Source organism: Tinamus guttatus, unplaced genomic scaffold (genome assembly GCF_059628265.1).
Source record: "Tinamus guttatus ecotype Peru unplaced genomic scaffold, ASM5962826v1 Tinamus_guttatus_pri_ptg000446l, whole genome shotgun sequence".
NCBI lineage: Eukaryota > Metazoa > Chordata > Aves > Tinamiformes > Tinamidae > Tinamus > Tinamus guttatus.
In genome coordinates, this window is record NW_028288980.1 from 285,599 (window position 1) to 297,943 (window position 12,345).

Below are 12,345 nucleotides of genomic sequence, written 5' to 3' on the forward strand. Positions count from 1 at the left end.
CACAAGCACATAGACTGATATTTCTTAACATTTCTAAGAATATGCACGGAGACCAATGACTAGCTATATATATATATGAAATACCAAATGAGAGAAAAGTACACATTCATTCATTTGGCTGTATGATTCGTCCATATATTTCTATTCTTCCTTTTAAAAATGTTTAATTAATACAGATTTTTTTAAATTCAAGTCTAATCATCGATAGCTGAAATGTACACTATCAATGTTAAACAGCACATTGCCACAGCAACTAGATCATGTTAAAAACTGCACTACTAATGGCAATGCTAATCAGTGTACATTCTAGTATAAATACAGGACAGGCTAAAGTAGAGCACAACAGCTGCAGGAAATGTGATTTTAGATTTCTCTCAGTTTACTTGTTTAGTCAACAAAAGGACGGTTTCATCCAATATCACAGGTATTGAGGGTATTTCTGATTGCTGTATATATTACCTCTATCCTAAAACAAATTTTTAAAAAGCAGTTTTTGTGTGATCTACAGATTAGAAAGTTATTAACTGCAGCTGCTATCTTATGTTCACCATTCATAATACATTACTAGATAAACATACTTTAGAATCTCTATAGCATAGATGTAGCAAATAACAATCCCAAGCTCATTTTGAAAAACTGTCTGCCTAACACTCAGTGCAAAAAAATATTATTTTCTGCATGATTCAATTAACACAAAATATTTATAGTAGGTTGTTCTGAGGAGTTCTGAGGAGTAAGTTGTTCTGAGGCCATAAGAAAAAAAGCATCAGAAGTTTAATCCCTGTTTCATGATTAACCTGGATATGTTACAACTTATTTTCCTCATCTGCTGCACTTTAAAATCACTATCTACTGACAATAAAACACACAGTTTTAGGTGGGATCTTAAAACTAAGTTCATCTGTTTCATTATGGTCAAAAAGATCCTGTCTTTGTTCCTCTGGTACCTACCATTCACAATGCCTTGTATTCACTTTATAAGGCTTACCCTTTTAGGCTTTAAACCAAGTGGACTTAGAAGGAATTTCAATTACAGGCTCCATTATGAAGGAATTACTAATTCACCATATAAATACTAGAAAGATTAATTTGGTATAGCCAGCCATGCCAACTATGCTTACCTAAATAAGGTGTAAACACAATAATAGCCACGATAAGTGGACTCAAAGCCTCTGAAAATATGAGGCTTTCATTATTTAGGGTGCCACCAACATGCCTTAATTGCATAAATGTCATACTGTTGGCTGAAACTCATGCCAGAGGGTTGAGTTGCTGCAATAAGCTTGGCAAGGAGCAAAGAGGCTCAAAAATGAACAGTACTGACCAATGTAAGAAAACTCAGGCCCAGACAGGAGAAATAAATTCAAAAGTTTAACAATCCTCATAATAGGCAAAGCTGCAGCAGAACACAGGGCTTTAACAGACCCTGTGAAATGTTGCTAAAGAGAACAAACCAGTATCAGGAAGGTGTAATGAAAATTATTATTTTAAGTCTGCTGAAATAAAAATAAACAATTAAATAAAGAGAAGAATATAAAAATATGTAAAATAACCCTGGCCTTTTTGCTAGTAACCTTCACAAGAATACTGATAAACCTTAAAATCTTAGTGATTTTCATTATGTTGATTCATTTATAAATATAATACCACAGTTAAATATATATAACAGCTACTGTTCAACAGTCAACGTACTTCCTGAGAAGCCTGGGTGTACATAGCATACATATATTGGCTAGTGAATATAATGTGTTCTCTTGTGATTACAGGAGAATACAAGGGGCTAACACAGGAAACAAAATCACACGTAACACCCATAGATGAGCACAAATCCAAAATGTTAGGAGTTTAGGATGGATAAGTATTCCGTCACAAAATTTTCCAATGACTATTTGTTTTCTAAAAGATGGATAAAATTCCATCCTCTTTCTCTTGTTTTTCTAGTAGTCAACTACTGTTTTATTGTTGTCTACTGTTGTGTACACACTGCATTGTGTATTGTTGTGTGGAGAACACATACTCCAAATTAATCACTAGATCTTTCTGTGGTTGGTTCTTCCACACTCGATCCAAATCCTTTAAAGAAAATCAACATAACCCTCTTGCCAAGCTTATGAGAAGACTTTGAGATCATGCACATTCCATCTAGCTCTGAAAACATATGGAAAAAGTCATGTGTTTCCTGGAATTTTTTTCTTTAGAAAATCATAAGTTAAAACTAAAAGGTAAGTTGAATTCAGACAGTTACTATAAACAATTCTAAAAAATTTAGGGCAAGATAAAGCCACAGAGAGAGAAAGGCTGGCAATTTTAGAACAGAATGATATTAGAGTAGAAAGAGAAGATTCCACTCGTATAGAAAGGTGATAGCTCTACACCACACAGAAGTGGGCCGTTGTGAGAACATCAGTGGAAAGTCAGCTGGCATCCAGCTTATGCATTTTCAAATGAAAGAAATGTAGATAAGAAGATGGAATGGAAGAAAAGAATATGGGGTACGGGTAGAAACTCCCTTTAGATGGAGTTACCTATTTATCTAGTTACCTATTTTGAGTACCCAAGGTCAAAAAAAAATTGTATTTCCTAGGACAATTTTAGTATGTAATTAAAACAGAAACACACCATGTTTCTAACAACACCTATCCTTGTTTTCTGATATATTAACATGAGAGTTTTTTATGTGCCAAAGCTGGAAACACACTACTAGGTGTTATATGGTGTTTCCATAGAACTGTGCCAAAAGCCAATGACTGAAAGCTGATGCCACATCAAATCCGAAGAGAAGCAGCTGCAGCTCATCGCAGTCCCTCGTCAGGTCACTCTCCCTTTTCCCCATACTCCATGCCTTGTGAAATACTGCAGTCTCAAACTCAAAACATACAATGACAAAATAAGGGCCTTACAGGGGCCTTGACATAAACATATTTTATATAAGCAACACTGAAATTTCTGTCTTGTTCTGGAGAATATAGAAGTCATGATATTCCATGACCATGAAGCAAAAACTGAAGCATGAGGAGAAGTCTTTGGAGATAGAGGATCATAAAGGCAAAAGATCCCCAAACCTTTTAATCTTCCCATCCCTCTAGGTAATTCATATCTAAGCCCTGCTTTTAATAACTGTGGTACAATTTGATGTAATTTACTTAGAAGACAAAGGAAAAAAAAACTACCTTCTAGTATCTGGAAAACAAGATCAGATGCCTTTTTTCACAAAAAATGTGCTACTGTGCTCAGAAGAAAAAGACCTGAGTAAAGATTTGTTGCTAGTCAGTGTACAAGGTCAGACTAGATAACCTAATATTAGTTTAGAGCATAAAAATCAAATTAATATAATGTACATAATGTGATCACATTATATACATAATGTGATCTTAGACAGATGAATAATAATTCTGCTGCAATCTACCAGTAGAGTTGGGGAACAGAAAAAAGAAAAAAATCCTCTATCAGTTAAGAGATTAGTAAGTAAAAACTAATTTCAAACTGTAGCAGTGTAAGTGGAATCAACTTCAAATCGAAGTGTAAGTAGATCAACTCTAAAGCTTGTCAGGAAAAAAAAACAAGACTAACAGATGGGAACATCTCACTGGCTGTCAAGCAAAACAATATATTTATTATTACTAAATAACTATGTATTTTTTTAAGTTTTGACGTTACAAAATATGTTCATTACATTATTCTATTTTAGAGAACAGTCCTTTGATATTTACTTGTAGAAAACAAATGGAAAATGATCTGGCTTCACAATTAGTGCATATGCAATAAAACTCCGTATTTCTTTCTTTACTGCAGATGCGTCTTCAGCAGTGGAACTGCCTTTTCACATAGGAATCAACATGTAAATCACCTTCAAACAGACCACCAGCTAAGCCAAATTAATTCTTGTACAATGCTGTCACAATCTATCTTTGACCAAAATTGGCATTTTAAAAAGCTGTTTATCTCATCCATGTCTGACATCATAGGTTTTCTAAATGGAATGTAGTTCTATTTTAGTGAAAAACAAAACAAAAGTTATGGAAGTGATTTAACTGTCCAGAAAAGGGTATCATGGCAAGAAGCAAAAAAGTTATGGAAATAAAATGACATGGGAAAATGCTAACAAATTTTATTCATTCATACTAACATAAACTAATAGTGTGTATATACTAGAATAGTTCTGAAATTGCACAACTCTTAATGTTTTGTGCAAAAAAAGCATTGCTAAGGTCCGCTATAGCTTGAAAAGAGTAGCCGTCTTTTATATTTTTTTCAGAAAATAGTATGGAACATGGAATATTATAAGCAAAAATATTAGCTGTTTATTAAGAATTAATTCTTTATTAAACCTGAAGCAAAAATAAATTATTTTAAACTATAAGAAAAATACAGTGAAGACAAATTTAAAGTGAAAATTCTCTTAGTCTGTTTTACTGAAGTCTGTAAAAAGCATTATCGATAACTCAGGAAAACTAAGACTTTTAGGTTTCTTTACCCAAAACACAGTCAATAACACAGAATTATTTTATATAATTAACACTTAACCTGAAACATTTTTAACCTATTTTAAAAATATCAATTTGAAATTATGTCAACTAATTTGCTGATTGCAGAAAGGTAATGATATGATCTGTAGGGGTGAAAAACAACGAAGTAAATGAATTTATATGGTGGGGACAGTAAACTGAGCCTCTGTGACAAAAATAACGAGCTTGTGATGCACATATATGTGGGTAACTTTTCATGCATTTCTGCTTCTTTCAACTCCATGATAAAATTATCCAAATTAATTCAAAATTTGGAAACTCTTGCAGAGTACTCTAATGGTAATCCAGTCTGGATATACCCTATCTTGATGTCTCCAACAAACTCCCTCAGCAAGAATGAAAAGCATTACAATGGTGCAGGCAAAATGAGGATCACAAGTGAAATGAGCTCTAGCTACGCAGAGTACTATTGAAATAGAACGTTTCACTGCTCTAGTTTGCACAATTTATTCATACCGTCTAGTAAAATGAAAACAGAGTTGGTGTTTCACATTCCAGTTTAAACTGAACCTTTTATGTTTTAATTGACTCCTGAATGTATCAGCTGAAATAGCCTAAAATGGTAAGATCTAAAATTGTTATATATTATGTCCCTCTGAAGTAGCAAGAAGTGAACTTCTATATATGCTAACATCTCATACTTACAGAACTATAGAACTATATCCATTTTAATGCCTCAGAAAATAGCCGAATCATTTTAAGTTCTAAAAAGGCAATTTAATCATTTTAATTAGCAATGTTATCTCTTCCAAAAAGCAAACTGATACATAAGTATAATGTTACTTTGTTACTTAGAGCAACTTAACTGAAACACTTTTTTTTTTTAACACATGAAACCACAATATTCTTGAAGATATGAATCTTAGATTTTGATAAGTTTTGGAAAATTTGAGTTCTGATTTTGGCAATTTGGGGCATTTTATTTGCAAAATGCAACATGAGATTTTGCTATCATTCAAATGATTCTAGAATATCCCACTTCAAACTAAGTCTACTCCTATTCATTTGTTTACTGCATGCATTTAATCTTTGCTTGATTTCACATTCAATTTGTCATATCCATTTACTGAATTCTGTCATCAGTGTATAATACCAAACTTACAGTATGATACACTGTAAGTACACTTGTAATTCTTTTAAGAATCAAAATTAAGAGACTCTATAGGATCATATAATTTATCTGATGTTATAGAAGATTTTCATCATCAGTCTAGGAAAAACTTAGAGGAATATTTCTTTTTTGCTCATTACAGTGGTTCCTAAAAATAAAATCCCTTAATTTCCTATCCCCTTGAGTACTGATGAATCAAAATTACCAATCATGCTGTATCACCTTTAGGACATTTTTCAACTCTTCTAGCTCTGTATCTCACAGTTATCTTCCACATAATTTCAAGATCTCTATCATCACATGAAAATGCCCAGAAGAATTATGTAAAAGTGTTCATTAATGTTATGCAGCAAGACTAGACGAGTTAAAAATCTATCTTCTTAATTGGAATACAGGCTGATTGAATAAGCTGTCACAGGAAAAGTCTGTATTCAGATTTAAGTTTCCACAATATTATCTATCTCAGCTGTAACAGAGTTGTCACACCTTTCCATAAGCCATGTCCCTTATTGAATTTTGAACCTGAACAGACTTCTGAGAACTACTATAAATAAGTATATCCAAAGCATTAAAAGGTAATACATCAGTGTTCTGACCAAATGTATATATTTTGAAATAAGCTACCAAAGCAACACTAATACATAGTTGAAATGCATAACAAATGCATGAAAGTTACACTTATCTATAAGTAACACTGTTCAGATCTAAAACATTTTTTTTTCTCAGCAACATCTTTTTCATAAAGAGTACAAAATGTTGAAGGAGACTATTTTAGGCCACAGCTCTACAAACTCTCAAGCTCAAACTTATTCTTATGTGAGCATCATTAATGCATTCACTGACATTATTTGTATGCATAAAGCTAAGCTACAGAATGCAAATATCTTCAAGCTCTCAAAGCAAAGGTCTTCACATTTGAGTTCTCACAATATTTTTATTTCTTACTCATATATATTGTTTATCTCACAACCAGTAATTCTGCCAACATAACAGCACTACACATTCTGTCTCCAGAAGTATATGTCAGCACGCAAGGACATCCTAGTGATGAACCCCAAAGATTTTACAGAGGTCTGAAATACTTACTGTAGCTGGGGAGGCCCGCGTTGTATGCGTCACCGAATGACCAGAATTTTCCATGGAATTGCCAATCAGGTAGGTTCCTCCTGAGCTGCTAATGAGCTGTCCTCCTGTGACACCCATCTGAATCCCACCAGTGCCCACCATACTGTGAGAGGACACCACTGTCGTCACCTGGGCAGAACTTCCTTGAGTATCAAAATAATTCCCCCCGGTGTTTTGGCTGTACATCTGGGTTTCTGTGTAAGGGTAAGTTGTTGATCGGCTTCAGGAGAAGAAAATAAAAGGAAAATAAGTTATTTGGCTTGTTTATTTAGGTGAGGGAATATAGTGTAATTCCAGAAATAAGGTACAACAGCTATAAACAAATTATATAAGGTTGGCAAACAATCAATGCCTCCATCTAGAAGCACTGAATAAATAATTTACTAACTCAATGTTAAATGAATTATCTGCTAAAACTTATGGAAAAAAAGTCAGTCCCCAGAGAAGCACAGAATAGAAATGTGACATATTGTGAAATAATGAATTTTAGTGAGATATCATATATTTTGCACTGTATGTACTGCAAAATTGCAAAGGACATACAAATGTCAGCCAAGAGAAGGGAAAGTTTGTCTGCTTTTAATGATTCATATATCGTCTGTAGTCTCTAAATAAGGGCTGACTGTATCTCAACACTTGTATATATATCTGTATAATTATCCATATATAACGGTAATCTTTACCACTGTCTTAAGAGCAATCATCGGGGTACACCAGTGGGTCAGACTCCAACAAAAATACACACTTCCTTTTCACCCAACTACCAGGCTTATAACTTGTTCCTCACAGCTATGTGATTATTAGAGATGCTTAAACAAACTTTTAGCAACACAGATCAGCCAGGTAATAACAAGTGAGATGTGTAAGTTATAACATGCAAAAATAATTGTAACTCAGCAAAAAGTCTTAGAACTGAGACAAAATTCAACCAGTTTTGGTAACCAAAAACGAAGACCAGAGGGGATGATAAAAAAAAAAAAAAAGGTAGTGATCGAAAGCCTTTAAGGTGATAAACCAAGCTTTCAATAAAAAATTTTACATATATATATATATATGAGTAATATGAAAATAACAAATAAAATTCTATTCAGGTATATGAAGAAAAGGTCCAAAGGTCCCTTCCAGCTTCAACCGCTCTCTGATTCTGTGAAAACACAAAACAACTTCTAAATCCATTAAACTCTGCATTACTGTCTGAATTAGGTACAATGTCTTGTATGTGATTACAGACACTTACATAATTTTACTTAGCTTAAATTCTAGAGACACTTCTATCTCTTCAGAACACTAATACTTTGGGGAAACAAAAAGGAGCGAATAAAAATAGTGATACTGAAATAGTGTATCTTCTTGTGATTCTCCCTTAAGTTTTTAGTGGGCACGTGCACACATGGCAAGTGATTTATCCCAGCATCTTTTATTCTTCAGTTCTATGAAAATGTCAAGACTCTGATCTTTTTACCTGCATAAATCAGTGCTCCTGCCAACACACCATGTCTCTATTTACATGAGCTGATTGTGGCCCCAGTTTTTCTTTGTGCCATCCTCCTCATATTTATATTTGCTTGGAAAATATTATCTATAGATTTATGTGAGTTTTAGTCATGTTTTAGAAATGTCTGTCTTGTTGAAATTTCTATCACTCACTATTATTTATTTACAAAGTAATGCTCATGATGAATGTTATGCTACCACAACATGTACGAAAATGTCTGTGCACGAAAGGCAAGATAATCTCTTTCCCACCATATTCTGAAGTTTCTCTAAAAATGTAGTAAATCCCTGTGTTTGACACAGAGCTTCTGGAAACTACAGAGAATCCTTCCTCTGACATCAGGAGGAGGTTTTATTGCAGCCAATGGATAGCTACAGCTCCAAGGCGTGGCTAAGTACTGCAAAACCTAACATTGACACAACAGAACATAACACAGCAGTCAAACAAAAATTACCACTCTCTCTCCGTCGCATATATCTTCCTGCCTCTCCGCAAAAAATCTGCTCCTATGACTAAATATTCATTCAGGCATTGCTAATCCACCCTGGTTACCAAAATAGATTCAGAACTTTTTAATATAGATGACTTCTCAGTGCAATAACCTCCATCCACAACAGTTTCTCGCATTGGTGTAGAGGCAGAGAACTGATAAAACAATCATTTGATTGATAAATCTATGATAAAAATCATTGACAGTAAGTTATCCTTTCCTATAACCAATTTTTCTTTAATAAAAGTGCAAAATGTGCAAAAAGTGCAGATAACCAGAGTCCAAACCCAGACTATGAAAGGGCAGTTAACACAACACTGGGAGCAGCGGCTGATACCCCAGGACTGGGCTGCCGTTCAGAGGGACCTGGACAGGCTGGAGAGTTGGGCAAACAGGAAGCCCCAACATGGGGTTGAACAGAGGCAAGTGCAGGGTCCTCCCCCGAGGGAGGAACCACCCCAGGCATCAGCACACACTGGGGTGACCTGCTGGAGAGCAGCTCTGCAGAGGAGGCCCTGGGGCTCCTGTGGGACAACAGACCCAGCAGGAGGCAGCAAGGGGCCCTTGTGGCCACCAGGCCAGTGGTGTCCTGGGCTGCAGGAGGAAGAGGGCCGCCAGCGGGGGGAGGGAGGTGGCCCTGACCCTCTGCTCAGCCTGGGGAGGCCACGTCTGGAGTCCTGTGCGTGCCCTGGGCTCCCCGGGACAAGAGGGACACGGAGCTACTGGAGAGAGGCCAGCGCAGGGCTGCGAAGCTGGGGAGGGCCCTGGAGCCGCTCTGCTGTAAGGAGAGGCAGAGAGCGCTGGGGCTGCTCAGCCTGGAGCAGAGAGGAGTAAGAGGGATCTTGTCAGCATGTATAAATACCTTAAGGAAGGGTGTCAAGAGGCTTGACTCTTTTCAGAGATGGCCAGTGACAAGACAAGAGGCAACAGGCACAACCTGAAGCGCAGGAAATTCTGTCTGAATTTCAGGAAAAGCCTCTTGACTGTGAGGGTGGCAAGAACTGTCACAGGTTGACCAGAGAGGTGATGGGATCCTGTCAAATTCTACCTGGACATGATGCAATAGAACATGCTCTAAGTGACCCTGTTTGTGCAAGGCAGTTGGACTCCAAAGGTCCCTTCCCACCTTGATCCAGAATTCTGTGATTTTTTTTTTCCACAAGCAAATAAAGTACTTAAAGCACACAATAATGCATGACTGTAAGAAAAGCATGCAGAACATTAAAAAGAAAAGCATGCAAACCAGTAAAGTCACCAGATTAAGTAAATCAAAATTGAGGAGAATGCTTAGAAATTGCTCTCTTAAAACCTGTATGTTATTCTTACTGGATGGGAAAACAAAGTTAGCTACAGAGTTCTAAAAGTTCTGATGGTGAGTCACTGCAGACCTATAGTCCAAGAAATATTGTATTAGTAGTGTTAGTCACAGGCTCTGTAATAAATCTGTCTGGCCTGAAGACTGGGGCTTGCTAGGCCTCTTCTGTCTGGACCTGTGTAGGCTTGCCTGGAGGTTTAACTTAGCTACACTAATAATTGTTCAGTGTTCAGGTCAACGTTACCTAAACTATTTCAGCTTATTTTAGTTTACTATGTTCGTGTACAGCTACAGGCGTACCGATGTCCTTCATTCTCTAGCAAATGAAGAGTGAGAGCAACTTGTTATTCTATGTAAAATGGATGATTTATGAATAGAATCCTAGAAAAAACAAACGCAGGGAAGATAATCAGGGGTATGGGAAGCATCCAGCAAATGTACTATGTTGAGTAAATTGAGATGGAACATGGAAATACAAACCACTGAAGTACAAACAAGGTATACAGCACACTAGAAAACATAAAAACAGCCACAATTTGACCTAGTATCCATCATACTTCTTCAGACAAAGGACCTAGAATAGTGGTAACTTTCTGTAATCCGCTCTGAGATGGAAGCTATTGACTTTGGTGTGCAGGGGAACAGTGGAAAGGTGAGTATAACAACACAGAAAAAGGATTAGAAAATATGTGAGTGACAATTTTAACTGTATGGTTAATAATTCTTTGATTAGACTTTTAAGTAGAGTATCAAAGAATTCTTGTGTTTGCATAAAAAGTGTTTTATATCAACATAAACCACACAAATTGCAGTTTAAAAATTGGTGGTGAAGGTAGAGAATACAGGCTTCTGCTTGGATACAAGGAATTACAGGAGTTTAAAACAATCTCTTTCCCTCACTGGATTATCAGAAACATATTTAATTTTGAATTAATATTTTACAGTTTATGTAAGAAACAAATTCATGCTTAATACAGGATACTCACCTGCTTTCTTAATCTAAGTGTATGCATAACATTCTTCCTTTTTCCACTGAAAACTGCCATGTTAGCAGTAGTACATTGTAACAACAGTACATTTTTGTTTAAAGATAGCGTGACATTCTTGACAAGCTGAAGTGTTACTAACCAGACACAAATGTAGATATCATCACTCAAGTAATCTTATTTTAACGATATATATGACAAGTTGTAGGTTACACCCCTTGTATTATCATTATGCTCTCATTTATAATACAATCAAATTACTTTTAAGTGTAGCTAAACCATGATATGAAATCCGTGGGAAGAATTGTGCTATAAAAATAGAACGATTACACATGACAGACTGTGAAACCTGACAAACTTCTCACTGCTACAATCAAAAAAATGAAGTAACTGTTTCCTTCTACATATTGAATGTACATCTTATGTGGCTAACCTGTATGGATTTAAACCAATGCTACTGCGTTCTTTGTTCTGAAATAAAGAATAATACTTGTCAAACATGCTGTAACTTTTATTGTAGAGATCTCTGTAGGCTGAATTAATGTCTTCATCCTAATTATGGATTACAGACTTATCATAATTTTTATTCCATTGATAGAGTGCTATTGCCATTTGCCTTATGAAAGCATTTCATGAGCTAGAAAGAATGTTTTTGATTCAGGCATGGTCATCAAATAAGTCAAACACATAATCATAAAGAAATGAGCCAACAGACCAACCAGTGATGACTCTAGTTAACCATATCATTTACAAAGCTAATCTTTTCTGAGAGTGAAACAGAGAATTCCTAGAGTATATGGCTTTAGCACACTATCAGGAACTTGTCAGGATGCAAGAGTTCTGCCTTTCAGATTCCATTATGATGGGCAGAAAATGATGTACCTGGACAGTTGCCCAAATATTTTAACAAAAGAAGGTTGGCCCATATATTTTGTATCATAGCAGAAGGTAACACAGCCTATTGCAGGTTAGGGAGATGATAAGATTTTGGGTCACCTCTGAAAATTCTAAAAAGTCAAAACCTCACGGATATAGCTCAAAATCAGCTAGCCTAGTGACAAAATAAAAAGAGGGGAAATTAATATACTATTTGTTTAAAAAGAATGTAACTTATGTAAAGATAAAAAATAGCAAATATGAAACTAACTCTTTATGCTCTGAAGAGAGCTAGCTGTCAGCAAGCTAGAATTACAATCTTGCTTACCTGTCAAATAAATGTCATTCTAATGCCTAGTGCATATATCCCATAGCTTGTATTTACAGAAATGAAATTTTTCCATTCTTAATATAAAGTATA

At 35.6% G+C, this 12,345-nt stretch overlaps 1 protein-coding gene and 1 long non-coding RNA gene across 2 annotated transcripts in view; both read right to left on the reverse strand.

Moving 5' to 3' along the window:
- Positions 1 to 12,345, reverse strand: part of LOC148593157 (uncharacterized) — a 263,837-nt gene that overhangs the window by 223,743 nt on the left and 27,749 nt on the right. The gene's annotated exons all lie outside the window — the stretch shown is intronic.
- The window catches only part of RFX3 (regulatory factor X3), a 98,096-nt gene that overhangs the window by 22,718 nt on the left and 63,033 nt on the right, over positions 1 to 12,345 (reverse strand). Inside the window, exon 4 of the mRNA XM_088532007.1 lies at positions 6,724 to 6,982. Within this exon, the coding sequence (XP_088388133.1) occupies positions 6,724 to 6,982 (259 nt within the window). The remainder of the gene's footprint in view (positions 1 to 6,723; positions 6,983 to 12,345) is intronic.